The 25954-nt window shown below is 47.9% G+C and overlaps 1 protein-coding gene across 1 annotated transcript in view; it reads left to right on the top strand.

Annotated features, from left to right (window-relative positions):
• vps13a (vacuolar protein sorting 13 homolog A) overlaps positions 1-25954 on the top strand; it is a 634190-nt gene that overhangs the window by 285980 nt on the left and 322256 nt on the right. The window contains 2 exon segments of the mRNA XM_038803880.1: positions 5200-5365; positions 22642-22758. Of these exon segments, the coding sequence (XP_038659808.1) occupies positions 5200-5365; positions 22642-22758 (283 nt within the window).

Below are 25954 nucleotides of genomic sequence, written 5' to 3'. Positions count from 1 at the left end.
CCTTTTTGTCGTCTTGATTTTCAAGTATTCTTGGATGTATTTTGTGATCTCTATAGTGAAGATTATCATGAAATATATGTTCAACAATTCTCCATTTCCTTGTTTCCAATTATTACTGACCTATTTTCGTTCTCTCAGGGAACAACACTCATGTTAGGCATTCTTTTCCTTTTTAAATATTATTCTGTTCTGTTCTTTTTAAATTTCTAGTCAGTTTTCTCTCATACGCTGATTTCTCCTAATTTTTTCACGTAATTCTTTGCTGTTTTCTAAAATCTTCCCAATTTTCTGACCAACCATTCATCTTCACTGTATTGTATACTTTTTCTTTCAGATTGATATCTATACTTAACTGTCTCAGTTAGCCACAGATAATACATCCTTCTCATAGCCTTTTTATCAATGGAATGTATCTTTGCTGAAATATCTCCTTCAATGTCTGTTAGAGCTCCTCTACTGTCCTACCTTTTAAGTGAGTTTCCCTGCTCACCTTTAGCTAGCTTTGCCTTCATACCCTTGTAGTTCCCTTTATTTAAATTCAAGATACTTTGTCATAAACCCACACTTCTCGCCCTCAAACTGAATGTGAACCGTTATCGTGTTATGATCACTGTTGCCTCGCGGCTCCTTTACTATAAGGTTATCTTATCTTTTTGCACATCACCAAGTCCAAAATATCCTGTTCCTTGGTTAGCATTCAAATGTGCTGCTCTGAGAAATTGTCTCAAGTACACTCTCATCTTCCAGGCTACAATTGCCGGTCTATTCACCCAATCCATATGAAGAATAAAATCACCCTGATTACTGAAGAAACCTTCTTGCAAGCAACTGCTGTTATTGGGCCACTAAACTGCTCCTCAAGTAACTCCTTGCATTTGCTATTTCTCATTTATCAAGCTATATTTGGATCTCTCACGACAGTCCAAATGTCTCCTTAATTAATGGAGGTACCCCACCATCTTTTCATAGTATCCTGTCCTTTCAAAATGTAAATACCCATGAATTTTTAGAGCTCGGCCTTGATCACTTTGCAATCATACCTCTTGAACTGGCCATTAGATCATAAAAAATTATTTCTATGTGTGATCATTTTATCCAGCTTGTTAAGAGTTCTTTGTACATTCAGATACAGACGGCTGGATTCTCCGTTCCTGCGGCTAAGTGCCAGCACCAACGGAGAATCCGTGGTGCTCCACGATGGTAAAATCGACGTGAGTCCCTCACCGTTTCCAGTACAGATGAGGGGCTAGCACCAGTGCCGCATGAAACACCCGTGGAATCGTCATGTTCCAAGCCGCGTATCCACGGGGCTGACAAGGTCGCATGGGAAATATTGCGTTGGCCGTGCTGGACTGCATACCCACCCACCCCGACCCCACAACCCACCCCCTGGCCACTCCCCACCACTAGCAGGAGCCCCCCCGGCCAGTGGGATGGATCCCGGCCGAGTGTAGCGGTGCTGGACACTGTCCGCAGCCTGCATGGCAGATTCCCGACCGCTAGGACTACATGTGGCCCGCACCATCGGGAACTTGGCCCATCGAGGGCAGAGCATCTCAGGTGGGCCGGCTGATGACATGCCAACAGCGTTGCGACTGCACATGGCACGTGTCCCGATGACGCCGATTTGGAGGGGGTGGAGCATTGCAAACCGGCATCAAACCAGCGCCTGGCCCGCTTCCGGCATTTGTAGCCATTCTCCGCCTCATCGCCGATCCCAATGTTGGCATCGGGCTACAGAAAATCCTGCCCAGAGCCTTTAATTCTCTCTTGCCATTTTTGCAAACTGCCCTTATCTGCTGTGTATAAGTACCTTCCTGCCGCACTCTGGTTATTATGACCCATATTGTTATTGTGTTGTCCTTTCTCTTTAATTTACCACAGTTCCGCTGACATCATCCCTTTCCCTACTATTTAGATTAAAGCTCTTTTACCACTCCGGTTACAACTTAACAGAGCACTTATACCAGCACGGTTCAGATGAAGACCATTCTAATGGTACAGCTCCTGCTTTCCCCACCGCAGCCCTATAAATCAAAACCCATATCTCTCTCTCCAATCTTTGAGCCATGCATTCAACTCTCTAATCTTCACAGAATCACAGAATTGCTGTTATGCAGAAAGAGCCATTCGGCCCATCGTATCTACACCAGCTCTCTGAATGAATACTTCACTTGGGTGCCATTCTCCTGCTTTCTCCACAACCCTGCACATTATTCCTTTTCAAATAGCAGTCAAACTGCCATTTGAATGCCTTGATTGAACTTGACTCCACCACACACTCAGGCAGAGCATTCAGACCTTAACCATACACTGCATAAAAAGTGTTTTCTCATATCATTTTTAAATCTTTTGTAAATTACTTTAAATCTTGATCCTTTGAGGAATGGGAACACAGCACTGCCAATTTGCACGGACTTTCTGTATTTAATACGGAAAATCTGCTTGAATGCGGCTATGTGATTTCTCACGTTGAAATACGTAATCCACTGCAGCCCTCTGTCAATTCCAACCTGACATGCCGCTGAAGGAGAGTATTTAAGCAAGAGGAGGTTATTTTAGGAGGGAAGAAAAAAAATATTTAAGAGGCAGTTCTGTAAAGGGCTGGCTGGCTTTGTGCGGTCAGGGGGGGGCTGGCAAGAAGAGCTGATTGGCAAGCTGCACCGAATGCATTCTTCCCGAAATGGGTCGATTGGCTTCCTTGACGACAGCTGCTGGAAGAAAGGGCCCTACATAGAGGCCCCGCCCCTCATCTCAATCCCGCACACTATACAGCACATGGGCGTTATGTGATCCTTTGCGCCAACAACCGAACCCAGAGGATGGGACACAACTCCAGAGAACTATCCATGGCCGGAGATTGGGTGAGAGCCATGTGGGGTTGCCTGGAGAGAAGGGCAAAGGGTCGAGGGGCTAGCCACATTGCAGAAGAAAGTAACAGAGGTATCATAATGGTTGTTCAAAAAGTTGTTTAACGTGCTGCACAATACCCCATTACCGATTGTGCCCCCCTATCCCGGTGCCCTCAGTGATCCTCAACATGCCTGACCCTACTAGCTCTACAACTACATCTTGGGGTTTCCCTAGGATACACATCTGAGGTGGAGGCAACCAGCTGCTTACCTAGTCGCATGGACCTCGATGCCCTTGGCAGGCTCTGGGATTGGCGGGCCCAGGCTCACTTGTTGGCGGCACATGCACAGCCGGGCCACCCTGCCCCGTGTGCTGTCTGCGAGACACGGCTTCATCAGAGAGGTGAAACTTGGGGGAGCTTGTGGCCACCGTTGCCACTCCATGGAAAAATCTGCGTTGGCACTCAGCATCCCCTTATCCCAGTCCTGGGGTTCACCTTGGGATGGAGGGACAGCTCGTTCGAGCCCTGGCTGCCCTTTCATCATCTGATTCAGCCAGCTCTGCCGCTTCCCAGGTTCTGTACCATGGTGTCAACGCCCTCAGTGATGCTCCTCAGTGACTGGGACATGCTCTGCAGCACCTTGGCCATGCCCATCTAATCGTAGGACACGTCTTGCAGAACCTCATCAAGGTTAGCCTGGTACGGGGTGACATCCCCCAGCGAGTCGGACATTCTGCCGAAACCCTCAGCCATGGATATCACCGACTACATGACGCCGTGGACACCTTCACAAGTAGTACTCACGTCACCAGGTTCTCTACTGCGGTCACCACCCAAGCATTATTGGCCTTGGTGCCATTCGGCGCTATCTTCTGCGTCCGTAGCCTCAGGGACTCCTCCAAGCGGCTATGGATCTGCTGGAGTGATGCTGATATCTCCGTCTGAATGTCCAGGTTTGTCTCTATCATCTCCATCAGCTCTGGGTACCTCTGTCTCTTTACCACAGGTTCAGCATCAGGCTGGGACCCAGCTGGGTCCAGGGATCCAGCAGACCTCCGACTGCTGTCACGCCTGGGGGTTCCTGTCTACTCCTAATGTACATCAGCAGCAGTATGGTACTCACCAGATTGTGGCCCAGAAGCCTGACCGCTAACATGTCCCACCAAGATGTGTGTATCTGTGCTGGTGGAGGGTGGGAATTACAGCCTCTGCGGTGGCATCCTCTGAGCTCTCCTCCAAGGTGTTCTCCTCAGGGTTAGGCAAGGGTGTCGCCCGGGATGGGCCAGCGCTATTGGCTGGAGAACCTGGGGGAGAATGGACATGTAGTCAGTGGGAGGGATGGGTCAGTCAGTAAGGCAATCAGTACTCACGTTTGACAGGTCTCCCAGGTGGAGCCCAGTGGTTCCTCACCTCTGCAGAGTCCGCCAACCTCCGCATTGGTGACCGTCCGGTCCTCAGCCACACCAGTCACCTCCAGGACCCGCTCCTCAAAGGAGTTGAGGATTCTCAAGTCCAGCATCCCACCGCCAGTCTGGGCCCTCTCCCGCTAGTTTCCTGAGGAGACACAGAGGACATCGTTAGCCACACGCATGGTTCACAGTTGTGAGGGAGTGAGTGATGGGGGTGAAGAAGGTTGGAGTGGAGTGGTGGTGGAGGCAAGGCTGAAGGGGGAGGGGGATGGAGGGAGGCTTGGGGGGTGGGGGGAGGTGTCTACTCACTCGTGCTGCTGGGTGTAGGTCATTGACCTTCGTCCGGCACTGGAGGGCAGTCCTCCTGGTCACACTCCTGGTGCTGACATCTGTCACCAGCTCGTTCCAGTCAGCTCACCCTCCTGATCCCCAGAGGGAACAGGACATCCCTCCTGGCCTCCAGCGCGTCCAGGAGCCTCTCCAGCTCAGCATCCCCGGACCTTGGGTCGAGTCTCCTCGGCACCATTGTTGCGATCTAGCTGGGGTTGGTTGAGCAAGTGCAGCTTAAGTACTGCTTGACATTATTAGCGGGGGACTGGCGAGCGCGGTCCCAGTGAATCAGTGGGCTAGGTGTTATTTGGTGCGAGAAGCCCATGAGTCCTCATTTAGTGGACCAATTAGCATTGAATAGCGTTGCCGGCCTTGCTGGGCCGAGCACCAGGAAACTTGCGGCAATTCCCGCTCGCTAGCACACTTAGAAATTCTTCCGGAGAATGTCTCAAGAAGATATTATTGTCTGAAGCAGCACTCAGTAGATTTTTGTTTTTCATTTACAGAACACTTTTTTAATGTTGTACTTGTATATTCAGATGTTATTTGATAATTATTTGACATCCTTTGAATTGCTGAAGTAGTTTTTTTTTAATTTTAATTTAGGTGAACTTTTCATCATTGGATCTTTATTTGCACGCTGAAGCTTTGATGAGTTCCATTCTTTTCCTGAAGAGCCTAATCCCATCTTCCAACACCAAAGTCACTTCAGATGAACAACTCCCTGTTGTTGAGGAGAAGAAAGAAGAGATGATCACAAAGAAAAAAACAGGTAAGAAATAACCAAGTCCACTTTCCCTGTTGCACAGAGTAACTTAATTTTTCACATCAGTTTTCTTCCTTTCCTTTCATGATGTGTCTCATATTTTCTCATCAAGGTTAGGTTTTAAGAATGTCAATAATGCGCATTTGTCTTATATAAGTGTTGGATTACACTAGCTTGTTTCACCATGGTGAGCAATACCGCCAAATCCAGTGTTTTTCTTCTGTTAACATTTTAAGCTGGAGATATTGGGTAACACATCAGAAGAAACATTATTTTTTCTGCTCTTTTTTGATGTCCTTTTGTAGCTCATACCATCCTAGATGCTCCATTGACAGAGCAAAGAAGAAAATTCTCATTTGTGCATATCAAAAAGATCCCCCGTGACATTTCTCGTGGTACGGTATTTTATAGCATTTATAGTGTTAATGCCATGTAGGCCATTGGCGGATTGAAGATATGCAAAATGCACAGCTGGCAACATATTTCCTTCCTTTTTAAACACTATTCCAGAATAGCTGCATGGGTAATTTGTAATTGGGACACAGTATTAGGCTTTAGCAGCAGCCTGGAATGGGGATCCTGGGGCTTGGAGCATCTGAATGGGAATTCTGGAGTTTAGGGGGAGGTTGGTGGTGGTTGTTAGCATCACATTTCAGGCATGCTCTTTCTGTGTCCTGTACACACACAGCAGGACAAATCCAACCTGGCCAATTACCACCCTATCAGTCCACTCTCAATCATCAGTAAAGTGATGGAAGGGGTCATCAATAGTGCTATCAAATGGCATTCATTTAGCAATAACCTGCTCATTAGTGCTCACTTTAGTTCTGCCAGGGCCACTCAGCTCCTGACTTCATTACAGCCTTGGTTCAAACATGGACAAAAGAGCTGAACCCCAGAGGTGATGAGAGAGTGACTGTCCTTGACATCAAGACAGCATTTGATCGATTATGGCAAATCTGGAGTCAATGGGAATCCAGGGAAAACTCTTTCTACTGGTTGGAGTTATGCTTGGAACAAAGGTTTTGGTTATTGGAGATCAGTCATCTCCATCTTGGGACATCACTGCAGGAGTTCTTCAATAAGAAGTCTTACAACATCTTGCCAAGGTCATCCCCACACCCCCACTAGAGTAGTCCCCCTTTATAACGCGGGTGTTGGGGTCCAAGACAGCCACCCGCGTTGTATCCGAGCCGCGGATATCCATGATGGGGGTTTTAAATTTATTTAAAAATCTATGCTAGCGCTTCCCATTGAGAGTCTACGGGGGGGCAGGGGGAGAGGTCAGACCCCCGTAGACTCACAATGGGAAGCGCTAGCATAGATTTTTAAATAAATTTAAAACCCCCATCGTGGATCCAATTAAAATTTCAGCGGCCGGCTCACTTTGATCCGGAGAAGGAAGCTGCTCTCAGTGAAATAATCAGCCGGCCGCTGAAATTGACACTGCCCGCTGCTCTCTCCCTCCAATCCAACTTTTAAGTTTTAATGTTTCTGATTGGAGGGAGAGAGCAGCCGGCAGTGTCAATTTCTTTTTTTTTTCCTCCGGCTTGCCCCCTCTCCCCCCACATCCTCCGACTCGCCCGCTCTCCCCCCCAACACCCTCCGGCTCGCCCCCTCTCCCCCCACACCCTCCGCCTCGCCCCCTCTCCCTCCGGCTCGCCCCCTCTCCCCCCACATCCTCCGGCTCGCCCCCTCCCCACACCCTCCGGCTCGCCCCCTCTCCCCCCCACATCCTCCAACTAGACCCCTCTCCCCCCACACCCTCCGACCCGCCCCCTCTCCCCCCCAACACCCTCCGGCTCGCCCCCTCTCCCCCCACATCCTCCGGCTCGCCCGCTCTCCCCCCCAACACCCTCCGGCTCGCCCCCTCCCCACACCCTCCGGCTCGCCCCCTCTCCCCCCCACATCCTCCAACTAGACCCCTCTCCCCCCACACCCTCCGACTCGCCCCCTCTCCCCCCCAACACCCTCCGGCTCGCCCCCTCTCCCCCCACACCCTCCGGCTCGCCCCCTCTCCCTCCGGCTCGCCCCCTCTCCCCCCCACACCCTCCGGCTCGCCCCCTCTCCCCCCCACACCCTCCGGCTCGCCCCCTCTCCCCCCCACACCCTCCGGCTCGCCCCCTCTCCCTCCGGCTCGCCCCCTCTCCCCCCACATCCTCCGGCTCGCCCCCTCCCCACACCCTCCGGCTTGCCCCCTCTCCCCCCACATCCTCCAACTAGACCCCTCTCCCCCCCACACCCTCCGCTCGCCCCCTCTCCCCCCCAACACCCTCCGGCTCGCCCCCTCTCCCCCCACACCCTCCGGCTCGCCCCCTGCCCCCCCACGCCCTCCGGCTCGCCCCCTCCCCACACCCTCCGGCTCGCCCCCTCCCCCCCTCCCCCCCCCTCTCCCCCGTCCCCCAACACCCGCAGGGCCCCCCTCTCTCCCCCACACCCCCAGGGGGGTCTCCCCCACACCCACAGGGGGGTCTCCCCCACAGGGGGGTCTCTCCCACACCCGCTCCCCCCCCAACACCCGCCCCCCTCCTCTCCCCCCCCCAACACCCTCAGGGCCCTCCTCTCTCCCCCAACACCCGCAGGTCCACCCTCTCTCCCCCAACACCCGCAGGTCCACCCTCTCTCCCCCAACACCCGCAGGTCCACCCTCTCTCCCCCCCACCCCCAGGGGGGTCTCCCCCACACCCACAGGGGGTCTTCCCCACACCCCGCTCCCCCCCAACACCCGCCCCCTCCTCTCCCCCCCCAACACCCCGCCCCCCCTCCTCTCCCCCCCCAACACCCGCCCCCCTCCTCTCCCCCCCAACACACCCGCCCCCCTCCCCCCCCCCCCAACACCCGCCCCCCTCCTCTCCCCCCCCAACTTCTCCCCCCCAACTTCTCCCCCCAACTTCTCCCCCCAACTTCTCCCCCCCCTCTTCTCCCCCCTCTTCTCCCCCCTCTTTTCCCCCCCTCTTCTCCCCCTCTTTTCCCCCCCTCTTCTCCCCCCTCTTCTCCCCCCCTCTTCTCCCCCCCCTCTTCTCCCCCCTCTTCTCCCCCGTCTTCTCCCCCCCTCTTCTCCCCCCCTCTTCTCCCCCCCTCTTCTCCCCCCCCCTCTTCTCCCCCCCTCTTCTCCCCCCCTCTTCTCCCCCCTCTTCTCCCCCCCCTCTTCTCCCCCCCTCTTCTCCCCCCCCTCTTCTCCCCCCCCTCTTCTCCCCCCCCCTCTTCTCCCCCCCCCTCTTCTCCCCCCCCCTCTTCTCCCCCCCCCTCTTCTCCCCCCCCCTCTTCTCCCCCCCCTCTTCTCCCCCCCTCTTCTCCCCCCCCCCCCTCCCCCCCCCCTCTCCCCCCCTCTTCTCCCCCCCCCTCTCCCCCCCCCCTCTCCCCCCCCTCTCCCCCCCCTCTCCCCCCCTCTTCTCCCCCCCCTCTTCTCCCCCCCCTCTTCTCCCCCCCTCTTCTTCCCCCCTCTTCTTCCCCCCCTCTTCTCCCCCCCTCTTCTCCCCCCCCTCTTCCCCCCCCTCTTCCCCCCCCTCTTCCCCCCCCTCTTCCCTCCCCCCTCTTCTCCCCCCTCTTCTCCCCCCCCTCTTCTCCCCCCCGCCCCCCCCTCTTCTCCCCCCCCCCCCCCCTCTTCTCCCCCCCCCTCTTCTCCCCCCCCCCTCTTCTCCCCCCCCCCCTCTTCTCCCCCCCCCCTCTTCCCCCCCCCCCCTCTTCCCCCCCCCCCCCTCTTCTCCCCCCCCCCCTCTTCTCCCCCGCCCCCCCTTCTCCTCCCCCCCAACACCCGCCCCGCCCTCGGCAGTGTCAATTTCAGCGGCCGGCTGATTATTTCAGTGAGAGCAGCTTCCCTCTCCGGATCAAAGTGAAATTGACACTGCCCGCTGCTCTCTCCCTCCAATCCAACTTTTAAGTTTTAATGTTTCTGATTGGAGGGAGAGAGCAGCCGGCAGTGTCAATTTCAGCGCCGGCTCACTTTGATCCAGAGAGGGAAGCTGCTCTCACTGAAATAATCAGCCGGCCGCTGAAATTGACACAACTGACAGTTGGGGTCCATCAGCCCCCCCGCGGTATATCGCGAACCGCGGTATTGCGGAGCGCGGTATAACGGGGGACTACTGTACTTGCCTTCAAACAACCACGCAACCTCAAACAAACCATTGTTTGCAGCAAATTACCCAGCCTTCAGAACAGCGACCGCGACACCACACAACCCTGCCAGGGCAATCTCTGCAAGACATGCCAGATCATCGACATGGATACCACCATTACACGTGGAAACACCACCCACCAGGTCGCGGCACATACTCGTGCGACTCGACCAATGTAGTCTACCTCATACGCTGCAGGAAAGGATGTCCCGAAGCGTGTTACATTGGCGAGACCATGCAGACACTGCGACAACGAATGAACGGGCATCGTGCGACAATCACCAGGCAGGAATGTTCCCTTCCAGTAGGGGAACACTTCAGCAATCAAGGGCATTCAGCCTCTGATCTCCGGGTAAGCGTTCTCCAAGGTGGTCTTCAGGATACGTGACAATGCAGAATTGCCGAGCAAAAACTTATAGCTAGGTTCCGCATGCATGAGTGCGGCCTCAACAGGGATCTTGGATTCATGTCGCATTGCATTCACCCCCCACCATCTGGCCTGGAATTGCAAAATCCCACCAACTGTTCTGTCTTGAGACAATTCACACTTCTTTAACCTGAGATTACCCCCTATCTCTTGATCTGTAATGATTTGATTACCTGCAAATGCTCGCATTCCAAGCATTGTCTGGCATCTTTGATTTGTCTATATAAATGTTTCTGGAACATACCTCTCCATTCACCTGAGGAAGGAGCAGTGCTCCGAAAGCTCGTGTTTGAAACAAACCTGTTGGACTTTAACCTGGTGTTGTAAGACTTCTTACTGTGCTCACCCCAGTCCAACACCGGCATCTCCACATCAGGAGTTCTTCAAATTAATGTCTTGGGCCCACCCATCTTCAACTCTTCAGAAGTGGGGATGTTTGCAGATGACTGCACAATGTTCAACACCATTCACGACTCCTTCAATAATGAAGCAGTTCACGTGCAACTGCAGCATATATCCAGGCTTGGGCTGACAAATGGCAAGTTACATTAGCCCCACACTAGTGCCAGGCAATGACCATCTCTAGTGAGAGAGAATCGAATCATCACCCCTTGACATTCAAATGCATTACCATCACGGAATCCCCACTATCAACATCCTGTGGGTTACCGTTGGCCAGAAACTAACTGAAGTAGCCATATAAATACTGTGGCTACAAGAGCAGCTCAGAGGCTAGGAATCCTGTGGCGAGTAACTCACCTCCTGACTCTCAACGCTTGTCCACCACCTACAAGGCACAATCATGTGTGTTATGGAGTACTCCCCACTTGCCTGGATGAGTGCAGCTCCAATAACACTCAGTAAGCTCAACACCATTCAGGACAAATCGGCCCACTTGATTGCACCCCTTCCATAAACATTTGCTCCCTCACCACTGATGCACAGCAGCAGCAGTGCGTAGCGTCTACAAGATGCACTGCAGGAACTCACCAAGGTTCCTTAGACAGTGACTTCCAAACCCACGACCATCTAGAAGGACGAGGGTAGCAGATACATGGGAACACACCACCTAGAAGTTCCTGTCCAAGTCGCTCACCATCCTGACTTGGAAATATTTTGCCGTTCCTTCACTGTCGCGGGGTCAAAATCCTGGAACTCTCTCCCTAACAGCACAGTGGGTGTACCAACACTACACGGATTGCAGAGATTCAAGAAGGCAACTTGCTACCACCGAGGGAAATTAGGGATGGGCAACAAAGGCTGGCCTAGCTGGTGAACCTCAAATCACGTTAAATTGAATACAAAAAAAATGGTGTGCAGAGGTGAGTGTAACTACTCTTGACACCAAGGCAGCATGTGACCAAGTGTGGCATCAAGAAACTCCAAACAAAGCTGGAGTCAATGGGAATAGGGGGGAATACTCTCCACTGGTTGGAACCATACCAAGCACAAAAGAAGATGGTTGTGGTTGTAAGATGTTAATTGTCTTAGTTCCAGGACATCACTGCTGGAGTTCCTCAGTTGTGTCCTAGGCTCAACCATCTTCAGCTGTTTCAACAATGAACCTTCCTTCCATCCCAAGTTCAGAAGTGGGGATGTTCATTGATGATTGCACAATAATTTGCGACTCTTTAGACACTGAAGCACAACATGCCTAAATGCAACAAGACCAGGAAAATGTCCAAACTTGGGCTGACAAGGGGGAAGTGATATTTGTGCCGTACAATGCCAGACAATGACTAGCTCCCAAAAAAGATAATTCAAATATCATCGCTTGACATTCAATGGCATTTACCATTGCTGAATCCTCCACTAGCAACATTTTGCGGGATTGCCATTGACCAGAAACTGAACTGAACTATACATATAAATATTGTAGCTAAAAGAACAGGTCAGAGACTCTGAATCCTGCAGCCAGTAACTCACCACCTGACGCCCCAAATTCTGTCCACCATCTAAAAGGCACAAGTCGGGAGTGTGGTGGAATACCTTCTCATTGCCTGGATGAGTGCAGCTCCAACATCACTTGAGAAACTTGATACCACACTGGACACAGCAGTGTGCTTGATTGCATCCCTTCTATAACCATTCACTCCCTCCTCCACCAATGAAGAGTGACAACAGTGTGTGCCATCTACAAGATATATTGCAGCAACTCACCACGGCTCCTTAGCCAGCACCTTTGAAACCCATGACCACTACCATCTAGAAGGAAAAGGGCATCTGCGACATGGGAACACCTGTAGGTCACTCCAGGTCACTCACCATCCTGACTTAAACATATTATTGGCTTTTCTTCACTGTCACTGGGTACAATTCCTGGAACTCCCTGCCTAAAAGCACTGTGGGCATAACTACACCACCGGAACTGCAGCGGTTCAACAAGGCAGCTCATCACCACTTTGAGTGCAATTAGGAATGGGCAATTAATGCTGGCCTCAGCGGAATAACAAAAATTAAAAGTAAGACAAAGCAATCAGCCCAGATCATCCAGGCAGCGACAGTGTTGTGCTCATTGCTGCTGCATGTTAAGATTTCTGTTCTTTAACCAACTTTGCACTTTTTCTTTCAAGAAGACAGGCCCTTCTTTATGACACACTGTCACATTCAGATAAGTTTTAAACCCGCAATTCTTAAAATGGATGGGTGAATGGTGGGATGAGTGCCGTGTACCATAGAGTTGTAGGATCGGGTCTGGATGGTAGGGCAGTAATATGATTGGTTTTGTGGGGATAGTTGGTTTGAGGATAGTTAATAATAGGGGAGAGGGTCGGTGGGGTGGTGATTTAATGGGAGATTAGGGGTCAGTTGGGGTTAGTCAGTCCAGTTATGTTGGCTAATTAGTGAGTCAGACCAGAGATTAACCAGGGACAATCATTTCTAGGGTAAATATCCAAATAAGTCCATGTATCTGGCCAAGTCTCTGATACTGAGATCAGTCTAAGACACATTCAGGTAGTGTCTCAGCTCATTTGAAGTTCTCAGGCAATTACAATGCATGTGCATGTGCCAGGATTTCAAAATCCAGTCTGGATTTCTCAGCTCCGGATCTCTGAAGTTTCAGGCCAATGTTTTTTGCAAAGTGGTAAGATGATATGTTAGTCCCAAGGCATATTAGTCCCAAGGCATATGGACTAAGTGAAATAGGTATTAAAGTTGAGGATCCAACCACAAAATTACTTGTGGAAGTTTATAAGAAACATTTCTTTTATTCGATAGATTTCATTCAATAGTTTACTTAATTATCATCTTTCAAACAATTATTTTAATTAACCACATTCATCCACAAACATGAAGCACAAGTACCTAAATTTACACAAGAGTATTATACATAAAAGCTTTGACAAAGAAAAATATTTTTGCAATTCATGAAGTTTCATTTCATTTACTTGACACTAGATTAATTAACGATATTAATAATCCTTATTATTGTCACAAGTAGGCTTACATTAACACCGCAATGAAGTTACTATGAAAATCTCCCAGTCGCACAGTCCGGCACCTGTTTGGGTACACAGGGGGAATTCAGAAAATGCAATTCACCTAACAGTGGGAACGGTGGCGTTTTGTGACCGAACATTTGGTGCAAAATGACCACCAGTCCTCCGTTTGGTGGGGGGCTAGTAGGCAGGCAGCATAGGGCACCCAGCTCTAGCTACTGATACGGCCAGAGAATTGCCGGGTCAATGGCCGCGCATGCGCATGGCGGTGGCCGCGTGTGGACCCAGCCTTCCAAATAGTGCCCCCCCCCCCCCTTTGGCCAGGCTCGCGACCCACAGACCACCTCCCAACAGTGCCCCCAGCCCTTGCCAAAGTCCCCCCGACCTGCCGATCAGCTCTCCCCTGACTGTGACGGCGCTGGACTGAGTCTGCGGCCGCCATGCCGAGTTGCAGACAAATAATGGCATGATACCCATGGCCATGGAGGGGCGGAGCATCGCAATAGCAGCGCCAAAGTTGATTCTCCGGCCGATCTCCGAACAGATTTCGCCGTCAGCACCCGGAAAATCCCGCCCATCATTTTTAATATATGATATCTGCTAATCGTTCTGCATATCTTCATTGTCGAACTCAAATCCTCAGATTCAAAATCTGCATCTGCACCTATTTCCTCAATGTATATTTCATCATCAATCTCAAAGGCAACATCTGTAGTATCACTCTTTACATATTCTGTGTCACTGCCTGCATATTCATTTTTGGTGACACTTTAAATATTTCACGATAGATAACATTAGAAATGCATCCTTCTGATAAAGAGCTTGGTGATAGAGGTGAGACTTTAAAAAGAGTGTGGGGAGAGAAGCAAAACTTCAATAAAGAGCAAGGAGATAGAGGCGGGACTTGGAATGGAATAGACTTAGAATTCTTTCAGTGCAGAAAGAGGCTATTTGACCCATTGAGTCTGCACCGAACCTCTGAAAGAACACCTAACCTAGGTCCACTTCTCCACCCTATCCCTGTAACCCCATAACCCCACCTAACAAGCACACCTTTGGACTGGGAGGAAACCGGAGCACTCTGAGGAAACCCACGCAGACACTGGAGAAAGAGCAAACTCCACATGGTCACCCAAGTTCGGAATTGATCCCTGGCACTGTGAGGCAGCAGTGCTAATAACTGTGCCACCGTGCTGAAACTTCAATGAAGAGTGCGGAGACAAAGAGATGAAATTTCAATAAAGAGCATGGAGAGCGGCGAGATTTCAGTAAAGAACGCGGAGAGGCGAAATTTCAATAAAGAGCAGAGACAAAGAGAGGCAAGACTTCAAATAGAAGCAAGGAGAAAGAGAGGCAAGAAAGGCGAGACCTCAATTACGAGCAGGACGAGAGAGGCAAGACTTCAATAAACAGCAAGGAGAGAGAGGGGTGGGGCTTCAATAAAGAGCATGGTGAGAGAGAGAGGGCCATGATTTCAGTAAGGAGCAAGGAAAGAGAGTGCAACAAAGAGCGCGGAGACAGATAGGCGAGACTTCAACAAAGGGTTTGGAGACAGAGAGGCAAAACTTCCATACAGAGTTCGGTGTGACGACTAGAAGACTTTAATAATATTGGATTCTAAGTAATGAGCAATTTAAGGGTTAATCGCCTGGGGGTATAGTGTTTTTAAAAAGGATTTTGTTTGCTTCTAGGAAACAGCAGGTGAAACTGACTAATGAATGTATTTTTCAGCCAGGGTAAATGCATGGTGATTTGTCTGGAAAGTCCCCAGGGAATTGGTGTGCTTTGCAACTTGAAGAGGTAATTTGTTTTTTAGCTTGGGGAGATGAGGTCATTGCTGGATGGAGCCAAGGAACGCAGAGAGACATTGAGAAGCTGTGGAGAGAGGCAGTTTTGGAGAAAGCTGTTAGAGAGACAGTGGTCAGGATTCTCCATTTGAGAGGCTGTATTCTCCCTCAGGAGCTGAATTGCACTAGTTTTAAGATTCCTTTGTGGTCGTAAAACATGATGAAATTCAGTGTTCTGCGACATACAAATTTATGCATGGTGTGGAATATGGGGGGAGTCTCGGGAGAATCCCGATATCGGGCCACCATCTTGAGCAATTGGCTCGATAGTGGAGTCCCATGGCAGCACTGACCCCTCCTGGCACAAATTATCCCTGACCCCCCCCCCCCCCCCCCCCCCCCCCCCCTCTTCTCCCCTCCTCCCGAAATGGATCCCCTGCCTATAGGAACCCCACACAGAGACTCTCCAGAAAAGAGACGCCTGCCTGGATGCTAGAGAGCAATCCAGATAGAGGCTGTGGGAAGCACTATAGCTGTAGTACTTACCTTGCAGCTCCACATGTCCATTCCTCGAAGGTTAGAAGCCGTGCCTGCGTCTGGTTCCCACAGATTCACTCTGCAATCCATTCATGTCTTGATGCTGGTTTATGATTGACAGCTCAAATACCATCTGCTGCTTTGATCCATTCATATCCCTTCACATCATTGTCCTAAGTTGTGAAATCCCAATGTTTGTAAACATTGCTCACATCAAAGAGAGGTAAGTGCAATGAAATCAAACGCTTGAGTGATTGGAATGCACGTAGTGTAACTAAGGATGGGGGAAGAAAACAAAATTTGTGGGAGAGCAATAGTGATGGGGAATTCTAACAAAAGTGAAACACATAGATGCATCTGGGGCCACAGACATGACACTAGCATGTTGCTTCCCTGGTGCCAGAGACCAGAATACCTAATTGGCTGCAGGACATTCTGAAGGGGGACAGTGAACAACCAGAGGTTGTGGTTCATATCAATACCAATGGTGTAGGTAAGAAGAAGGATAAGGCCCTGAAAGCAGAACCTGTGGAGCTAGGAAATAAATTAAAAAGCAGCACTTCAAAGATAGTAGTAGGATTGCTCCCAGTTAGCGGAAGCAGGAATAGAAGAATAAACAAGATCAATGTGTGGATGGAAGGATGGTGTAGGAGGGAGGGATTTGGATTCTTGACGTATTGGGACTGATTCTGGGGTAGATGGGACTTGTATAAGCTAAATCCTAGCAGAACCATGATCAAAATCCTTGCAATGGTATTTGCTAGCGCTGTTAGGGAGGGTTTAAACTAGAGTGGCAGGGGATGGAAAGCTGAATGGAGAGACAAGATAGGGAAACAAAGATAGAAGTGAAAAACAGAAAAGTAGAATGCAAAAGTGGAAGGCAGAGGAAAGAAATGCTAGAAACAAATAGAGCCATATTACAAAAAACTGAAAAAATATTAAAAGACAAGTCTAAAGGTACTGTATCTGAATGCATGGAGCATTTGTAGCAAAATCGATGAATTAACGGCACAAATTGATATAAACGGGTACGATATAATTATAATTGTTATTGTGGAGACATGGTGATACAGTGACCAGGGTTGTTATTGTGGAGACGTGGTGATACAGTGACCAGGGTTGTTATTGTGGAGACATGGTGATACAGTGACCGGGGTTCTTATTTCTTTTTTATTTTTTTTTTAACATAATTTTTTTAATGACAAACAATGAAATTCAACAAAATAACCCATAATAACTGTAACACCCCCAGACCGTATCGACGCATGTATCCCATCCCCCACCCCCCCAACCCCAATGAACAACGACCGGGGTTGTTATTGTGGAGACATGGTGATACAGTGACCAGGGTTGGGAACTGAATATCCAAGGGTGCTCTAAATTTAGGAAGGAAAGGCAAAAAGGAAAAGAAGGTGGGCTGGTGTTGTAAGTTAAGGATGAAATCAGGGCAATAGTGAGAGAGGATATTACCTCAGAAAATCGAGACGTAGAATCCGTTTGGGTGGACTCAGAAGCAACAAGGGCAGAATACCTTTGTGGGTGTTGTCTTCAGGTGTCCAAACGATACTGGTAAGTTAGGGTAAGAAATTAACAGGAAATTAAATGCATGTAACAGAGGTGCTAGATTAATCATGGGGTGACTTTAATCTGCATATAGATTGGGCAAAACAAATTAGCAATAATAGTGTGGTGGATGAATTTGGGAAGTGTGTACAAGATGTTTTTTAGATTAGTATGTCAAGGAACCAATGAGGGAAAATGCTATCCTATGGGAAGGGTTAATTATTAACCTAGTTGTGTGGGGAACAGTGACCAACATGCTAGAATTCTTTATTAGGATGGAAAATGAAAAGTCCAATCTGAAACTGAGGTCCTGTGAGTCGAAGAAATTGAGGAGAGGGGATACTATGAAGCTTTGAGATGTGAGTTGGCTAAGAAAGATTGGGACACTTCATTAAAAGGTATGATGGTGGATAGGGAATGGCTAATATTTAAGGACCCAATGTATGCATTGCAGCAATTATACATTCATTTCTGACACAAAAGTGACCCAACCATAGCTAACAAAAGAAATTAAGGATAGTATTAGATCTGTAGAGAGTCATATGAAGTTGCTTTAAAAAAAGTAGTAACCCGAGGATTGGGAGCAATAGTTCAGAATTCAGCAAAGGGGAACCAAGAGATCGATTAAGAGGGGAAAAATAGAGTATCAGAGTAAATGCATATGAAACATAAAAGTGGACTATAAAAGTTTTTAAAAGTATTTAATAAGAAAAAGATTAATGTAGGTACCTTGCAGTCCAAAATGGCAGAATGTATAATAGAGAACAATGAAATGGTAGAGCAAGAAACAACTGCTTATGTCTTCTCATATGAAGACAATAACTTTGCTGGTGAACCAAGGGTCCTGTGAGGAGAAGGAATTGAGGGAAATTAATATTACTAAAAGAAAAGTGCTGGAGAAATTAATGGGCTGAAAGCTGATAAATCCTCAGAGTCTGATAATCTACATCCCATGGTACAAAAGGAGGTGGCCATGTTCTACATCTCAATGAAAGGAGGTGACCTTGGAAATAGTGGATGCGTACATTGGTTGCCATATTCCAAAATTCTGTAGATTCTGGAACAATCCTGGCAGACTGGAGGGTGGCAAATGTAACCTCTCTATTTAAAAAAAGGAGGGAGGAAACTGGAAATTATAGACTGGGTAGCCAAACATTAGTAGGGAAAATATTAGAGTTTATTGTAAAGCAGGGGTTTTCAAACTCAGGATCACATCCCCTGATGGGTGTCGGGAGGGTCGTGGAGCGATTGGTCGCGGCATTCCCAGTTTTGGGAGAAGCACCCAAAGACCGCAACCGACGTTTACAAATGCCGGCCGAGACCGGCTTTGTAGAATGCCAGCCTCCCCTTGCATGCGTGCCCCCTTGAGCGGATTCGACAGTTCACATACCTAAGGCCCAGCGGAGCAGACCACCTCCTCCTGACATATGCACACTGTCCCAAGATCAAATTTTTTAAAAACGATGGGGGTCTTCCCGCCAGAAGCGGCAGCAGAGATCAAGTCACACGCCCAGCACGTACACTGATGTCACGCATGTCTGTGTTTTGCGCACAAAATCACGGAGTTCAGGTTCCTCCATTTTGTGGCTACCTGCAAGCAGGGCAACAGGACTATGAAGAGCTGAAGATGAATGGTTTTGTAATAAGGAAGAGGGGACCAGAAGCACAAACAGGCTAGGATCTCGCAACCAAATCTGCTGGAGAGAGTTGCCAGGAGAGTCCATGGCAGGACAAAGCAATGCTGTTGTAAGCTCTGCTGAAGAAGCTGAAATCAGGAATAATAATAATCTTTATTATTGTCACAAGTAGACTTACATTAACACTGCAATGAGGTTACTTTGAAAAGCCCCTAGTCGTCACATTCCGACCCCTGTTTGGGTACACAAAGGGAGAATTCAGAATGTCCAATTCACCTAACAAGTATGTCTTTTGGGACTTGTGGGAGAAAACTGGAGCACCCGGAGAAAACCCACGCAGATACGGGGCAAACATACAGACTCCGCACAGACATGGACCCAAGTGGGAATCAAACCTGGGATCCTGACGCTGTGAAGTAACAGTGCTAACCACTGTGCTACCGTGCCACAGTATAAAGATGATTTCTTGAGGTATGCCTTCATTAATTGTGCCAATACAAATCAGGATGCAACCCCATGTGTGTTATATGGAGGGAAGTACTGGCAAATGAAAGTTTAAAACCTTCAAAAGGCATTTGAAGACTAAGCATGGTGAGTTTGAGGACATAGATCTTGATTTTTTTTTCGAAGGATGCAGCGAGAACTTAAAATCATCAGCTGAAGTCCTTAGCAGAAATGTTACATTGAATGACAAAGCACAATTAGCCTCTTACATGGCAGCTTACCATATAGCTAAAGAGAAAATACCCCACACTGTAGCAGAGAGATTAATTCTCCCTGCAACAAAAGACGTAGTTTGTATGGTCCTAGATGAGAGGTTAGTTCAAAAACTGAAATGCATCCCACTTAGTGATAACACAATGGCTCGTTGAATTTGTGATATCAATTTAGAAGCCCAGCTTAATTCTCGTTTAAAGTCAGCACAGGAATTCTCAATACAACTACATGAAAGCACTGATGTTTCCGATTGTGCAACCTTGCTCGTTAAGCATGTTTGGCACAATGAACTTGTTGAAGATTTGCTGTGCTGCCTGACTTTACCAAGCAATATGATTTGGGCAGAGATTTAAGAAGCATTGACATGGTTGGAAAGTGAGGCTCGATTGGATTCATTGCAGGAAAATCACAAGTGATGGGACAGCCAACATACCTGGGGGAAACAGTGGAGTTATAATGAGGATTAAGGAGGCTGCTGGTCAGGACATTGCTTGGAATCATTATTTTATTCAGCATGAAGCTTTGGCATCGAAAATAATTCCATCCGATCTTTGGTGTTGGAAAGAATAGTGAAGGTTGTGAAATTCATTAAATGCACCGCACTCAATACCAGGTTTTTTTTGAGGCTCGGTGTTCCGATATAGGGGCCGAGCACACACATTTATTGTTCCACACAGAAGTGCATTGACTGTCGAGGGGTCGGGTGCTTGTCAAGAGTTTACAAACTAAGGTATCAAATCTAAGCTTCTTTCCTTGAGATATCGTCCCCTCTGGCTGATTCGTTTGCTGATGAAACTTGGATGCTAGCTATGTCTCACCTTGCAGGCACCTTTTCAATTCTGAATGAACTGAACCTCAAATTGCAAGGGAAGGATCATGATTGCTTTCGGCAGTGAAGAAATAGATGCTTTCCAAAAGTCATTGAAAGTTTGGCCAGTGCGAATACAAAGCCTAGACTACTACATAGTCTACATACTACTACGTCACATCAAAGGAAACAGTGTGAGTAAGGGAGCTGAAAGACTGACGAGCTTTATTCAGTTGCATCTGGGTTCGCTGATCAACAGTTTTTGTTGTTACTTTCCAGAGCAGATATTTCAGATTTTGAGAGAAGCGGTGGGTTGAAAATCCTTTGGAGTTTGAGACCCCAGAGCAAATAATTAAATTATAGCTGACCCAAATGAAGAGACTAAATGTCTGCACCTCGCCTGTGACAGCACATTAAAAACACATTGCAAGTCAATGAGACGTTCAGCATTCTGGAGTAGCGTCTCTGAGGAGTATCCAAGAATTTTGTTGCTTTTGCCCTTCGCAATGATCTCGATGTGTGAGGTTGGATTTTCCGTCCTCGCAAAGGTGAAGACTGCACAACGGTACCGGCTGAACTCTGCACCTAATATGCGCATTGCCCTCTTTTCCTGTGAGCCTGATTGGAGTTAGAACGTGAGGACCAAGCAGGCTCACCTGTCACATTAAAGGTACGAGAAAATGGTGTGTGGCGAAGATCGGCCGGCGTGTGTTCCGAAGGTCAGCTGGTTGGTAAAAGTGGGAAAATGTTTGAAAACATTGTTGAAAAGGATGTGAATACAGTATACTTAGAAAATATGAGTGGAATTAGAATAATAACAATAGACAAAGTCAACATGGATTTATGACAGGGAATCATGACTGATGTACCTCCTGGAGTTTATTGAGGATGTAACTAGTAGAGTAGATGATGGTGAACCAGTGGAATGTAACTAGTAGAGTAGATGAGGGTGAACCAGTGGATGTGGTGTATTTGGATTTTCAGAAATCTTTTGATAAAGTCCCACATTAAAGATGAAGTATGCAAAATTAAAGCACATGGGATTCAGGGTAATATAATGGCATGGATTGAGAATTTGTTTCCTGTCTGCTAGCCGAGTTGGAATAAATGGGTCTTTTTCTGAGTGGCAGGTGGTGACGAGTGGGGTCACACAAGGATCAGTGCTAGAGTCCCAGCTATTCATAATATACATCACTGATTTCGATCAGGAAATCAAAAATAATATTTCTTGTTTTCTGAAGACACAAAACTTGGTGGAAATGCGAATGGTGAGGAGCATGATAGAGGTTTCAAGGCAATTTAGACAAGTTGAGTAAGAGGACAAATACAAGCCAGATGTAGTATAACGTAAATAAATATGAAGTTATCCACGTCGGAAGGAGAAATGGAATGGTAGAGTATTATTTAAAAGGTGACAGTTCTGGAAAAGTTGACGTGCAAAGGGACATGGATGTCCTTGTACACCAGTCACTGAAAGCAAATATGCAGGTACAGCAAGTAGTTTGACATGTTCTGGAAAAATCAGATCCACACGTTGATTATGCAGGAAAAACAACTTGCATTCAACATACTATATAAATCTGATGGATTCACAAGATCAAAACAAAAACAAAGTATGATAACGGAGTTGCACAGGTAAAAAAGGTAGGTTTTAAGAGAAATCATAAAGGAGCGAAATGAGGTAGAAGAAGGGAATTCCAGAACTTGGTTATGCTAAAGGCATGGCCACCAAGGGTGGAGCAAATGTGGTTGAGAACGTACAAAAGGCCAGAATTCGATATCTCAGAGGGATGCATCTAAATGGGCAAAGCCTTACACAATCTCCTTTTTTGTGTATGTGAATGTGATATACTTATGCACCTCTGGTGAGTAGAGAATGCACATCATTCATTCGCTCACACTCACTCACTCGCACGCCGCACGCACTCACGCTCGCACGCCGCACGCACTCACGCTCGCACGCCGCACGCACTCACGCTCGCACGCCGCACGCACGCACTCACGCTCGCACGCTCGCTCGCACGCACTCACGCTCGCTCGCACGCACTCACGCTCGCACGCACTCACTCACTCACCTCTCCCCCATCTCCCTCTCTCACCTGCACCTGTGCGTGCACAGATAAACAGACTTTCACATGGTGTAGGAGCTTACACAATGTTATCTCCTCACTAGATATCGGCCTCTATTTTATTGGCTGATTTATATTTAGTTTTAATTATACAAGTACTTTTTTTTAACTCCTTTTAGCTTATAAGAAATCGAAGTTCGAAGATGTGATCAAACTTCATGCAGTTGCAGATCTGGCACTTCTGAGAGTTTTCATCTGTGATCAGACAAAAAAAATTGCAGAAGTAAGCATTGAAGGTAAGCAAGTCCTGAAGATAATGTTTGTATAGTAAATGCAGAATTTTTTCTGTGTCATTTATGAATAAAGGTAGCTTCTCCCCAGCAGAGTGTGCCACATATACATTATGTTGTAAATTTTATTAGCAATGTGAAGTTATTTTAAAAATTGTAGCTTAAGATTCTGCTTTTGGTTGTGGGAGTTAATATTCATCAAAACATTAAGCAATATTAAAATTCCTCAGGTCAGTTTGTAGGTTTTGTAAATGGTGATGGGGCATGTGCAGGTGACTCCTGTGGGGAGGTGCCAAAACACCGCAGCAGCTTGGACTCCATCCCCCCTCCTTTCTCTGGCACATCACATGCACAGCGGGCAGAACAGGGTGGCACCAGGCCACCTGGGACACCGGAGTAGCAGATGGGCCCATCTAGGCTTGGTCGCCACAGAAGACAACCGCCAAAGGGGACCCAGGTCACAGGGCAGGAATCATAGCAGATGATTCCTGATCATCCAATCTCAGAACCTTCAAGTTAGAGCTCAGTACATGGGGAAAAAAATAACCCTGGACAAGTCCAAATAAATATGTCTAAACCAAGCCTTCAGCCATGAACTAAATGTGTGCTCTTATGTTGAGATCTTTTGAGGGTATATAAAAACTTAGCCAAAAAGTAGATAGCAAACAGAACATGAGCTATTGCACTGTCTTGCTTGGTGACATTAGAATCATAGAATTTACAGTGCAGAAGGAGGCCATTCGGCCTGTCGGGTGTGCACTGGCCCTTACAAAGAGCACCCTACTCAAGCCCACAAATCTACCCTATCCCCGTAACCCAGTAACTCCCACTTAACCTTTTTTGGACACTTACGAGCAATTTAGCATGGCCAATCCACCTAACCTGCACATCTTTGGACTGTGGGGAAAAAACCGGAGCACCCGGAGGAAATCCACGCAGACTCGGGGAGAACATGCGGACTCCACACAGACAATGACTCGGCCGGTAATTGAACCTGGGACCATGGAACTGTGAAGAAACTGTGCTAACCACTATGCTACCGTGCTGCCCTTTAGTGAGGGAAAAGGCATCTGATGAGGTACCATTCTGCAATGAAGGTGGTGGCCTAATGATATTATTGCTGGACTAATAATCCAGAGACCCAGGGATCCTGTGTTCAAATCCTAGCTTGGCAGGTGGTCGAATATCAGTTTGAAAGAAAATTTTGAATTAAAAGTCTTACTAATGATCTTGAAACCATTTTACTTTTCATAAAATCTCATTTGGTTCAATAATGTCCTTTAGGAAAGGAAATCTGCTGTCCTTACCTGCTCTGGCCTACATGTGACTTCAGACCCAGACTCTTAAATGCCCTCCAATGTCTAGCAAGGCACTCAGTTGTATCAAAGCACTAAAGATTCTCATAGGAATGAGCTAGATGGACCACCCAGCATCGACTTAAGACACTGAAAATGGCAATTTCAGCCCGGTCGACTCTTGTCAAGTTCTCCTTTTGTAGCATCTGGGGGTTAGTGCCCAAATTGGGAGAGCTGACCCACAAACTCGTCAGGCAACAGACTTGCATAGTCATCCTCATGGAATCATACTGTACCTACAATGTCCCAGGTATTAAAGGACTGGTTGAGTCCTAAAGGACATAGCTGCATTACTGGGTCTGTGGCAAATGGTGACGGAACAAGAGGGAAACGGATACTTGACCTCGTACTCACCAACCTACAGATACATCTATCCATGACCGTATCAATAGGAGTGACCACCACACAATCCTTGTGGGGACAAAGTCCGGTCTTCACATTGAGGATACCATCCATCATGTTGTGTGGTACTACCACCTTGCCAAATGGTATAGGTTTCAAACAGATCTAGCAACTCCAGACTGGGCATCTATGAGGCGCAATGGGCCATCAGCAACAGAATTGTACTCGGCCACAATTGAACTCCATTCAAACCCCCTGTTCCACGCAGCTTAAAATGCACTCTTACTCATCCATAGCAGCACTCACAGTGCAGAATCCTTGATTCCTTTAGATGTACGGGTCATTTCCAGTTCCCTCTTGAATATATCCAACAAACTAGCCCCAACAGCTTTGTGTGGTAGAGAATTCCACAAGTTCACAACTCTCTGAGAGAAGAAGTTCTTCCTCATCTCATTTCTGACTGGCTTACACTTGATTCTTCGGCTGTGACCCCGAGTACTGCAAGTCCCTACATTCTTCCCACATCTAGTCCCATCAGGATTATATATGTTTCTATGAGATCCCCTCTCATTCTTCGAAACTCCAGTGAGTATAAGCCCAGTCAATCCAGTCTTTCTGCATGTGTCTGTCCTGCCGTCCCGGGAATTAGTCTGGTGAACCATTGCTGGACACCCTCAATAGCAAGAATGTCCTTCCTCAAACTAGGAGACGAAAACTGCACACAGTACACAAGGTGTGGCCTCACTGTATAACTGCAGCAAGACATCCCTACTCCGATACTCAAATCTTCTCACGTTGAAGGCCAGAATGCCATTAGCTTTTCTTGCTGCCTGCTGTACCTGCATGACAACCTTCAGCGACTGTTCCACCATGACAGCCAGGTCTCGTTGCACTTCCCCTTTTCATAAATTGCCACCATTCAGATAATAATCTGCCGTACTGTTTTTTCCACCAAAGTGGATGACCTCACATTTACCCACATTATATTGCATTTGCTAAGTATTGGCCCACTCAGCCAGCCTGTCCAAGTCACCCTGCAGCCTCTTTGTACCCTCCTCACAGCGCACACTGCCACCCATCTTAATGTCGTCTGCAAATTTGGAGATGCTACATGCAATTCCTTATGTCCAAATCATTAATGTATATTGTGAACAGCTGGGATCCCAGCACTAAACCCTGTGGTACCCCACAGGTCACTGCCTTCCAGTCTGAAAAGGGCCCATTTATTCCCATTATCTGCTTTCTGTCTGCCAACCAGATCTCTATCCATGTCAATACATTATCCCCAATATCATGAACTTTAATTTTGCTGACTAATCTCTTGTGTGGGACCTTGTCAAAAGCCTTTTGAAAGTCCAGATACACAACATCCACTGGTTCACCCTTGTCCACTCAACTGGTCACATCCTCAAAAAATTCCAGAAGATTGGCCAAATATGATTTCCCTTTAGTGAATCCATGCTGACCTGGACTGATCTTGTCACCACTTTCCAAATGCTCAGTTA

Source organism: Scyliorhinus canicula, chromosome 8 (assembly GCF_902713615.1).
Source record: "Scyliorhinus canicula chromosome 8, sScyCan1.1, whole genome shotgun sequence".
Classification (NCBI taxonomy): domain Eukaryota; kingdom Metazoa; phylum Chordata; class Chondrichthyes; order Carcharhiniformes; family Scyliorhinidae; genus Scyliorhinus; species Scyliorhinus canicula.
The sequence above is the reverse complement of the archived record's forward strand: the minus strand, read 5'-3'. Positions and strand labels throughout refer to the sequence as shown.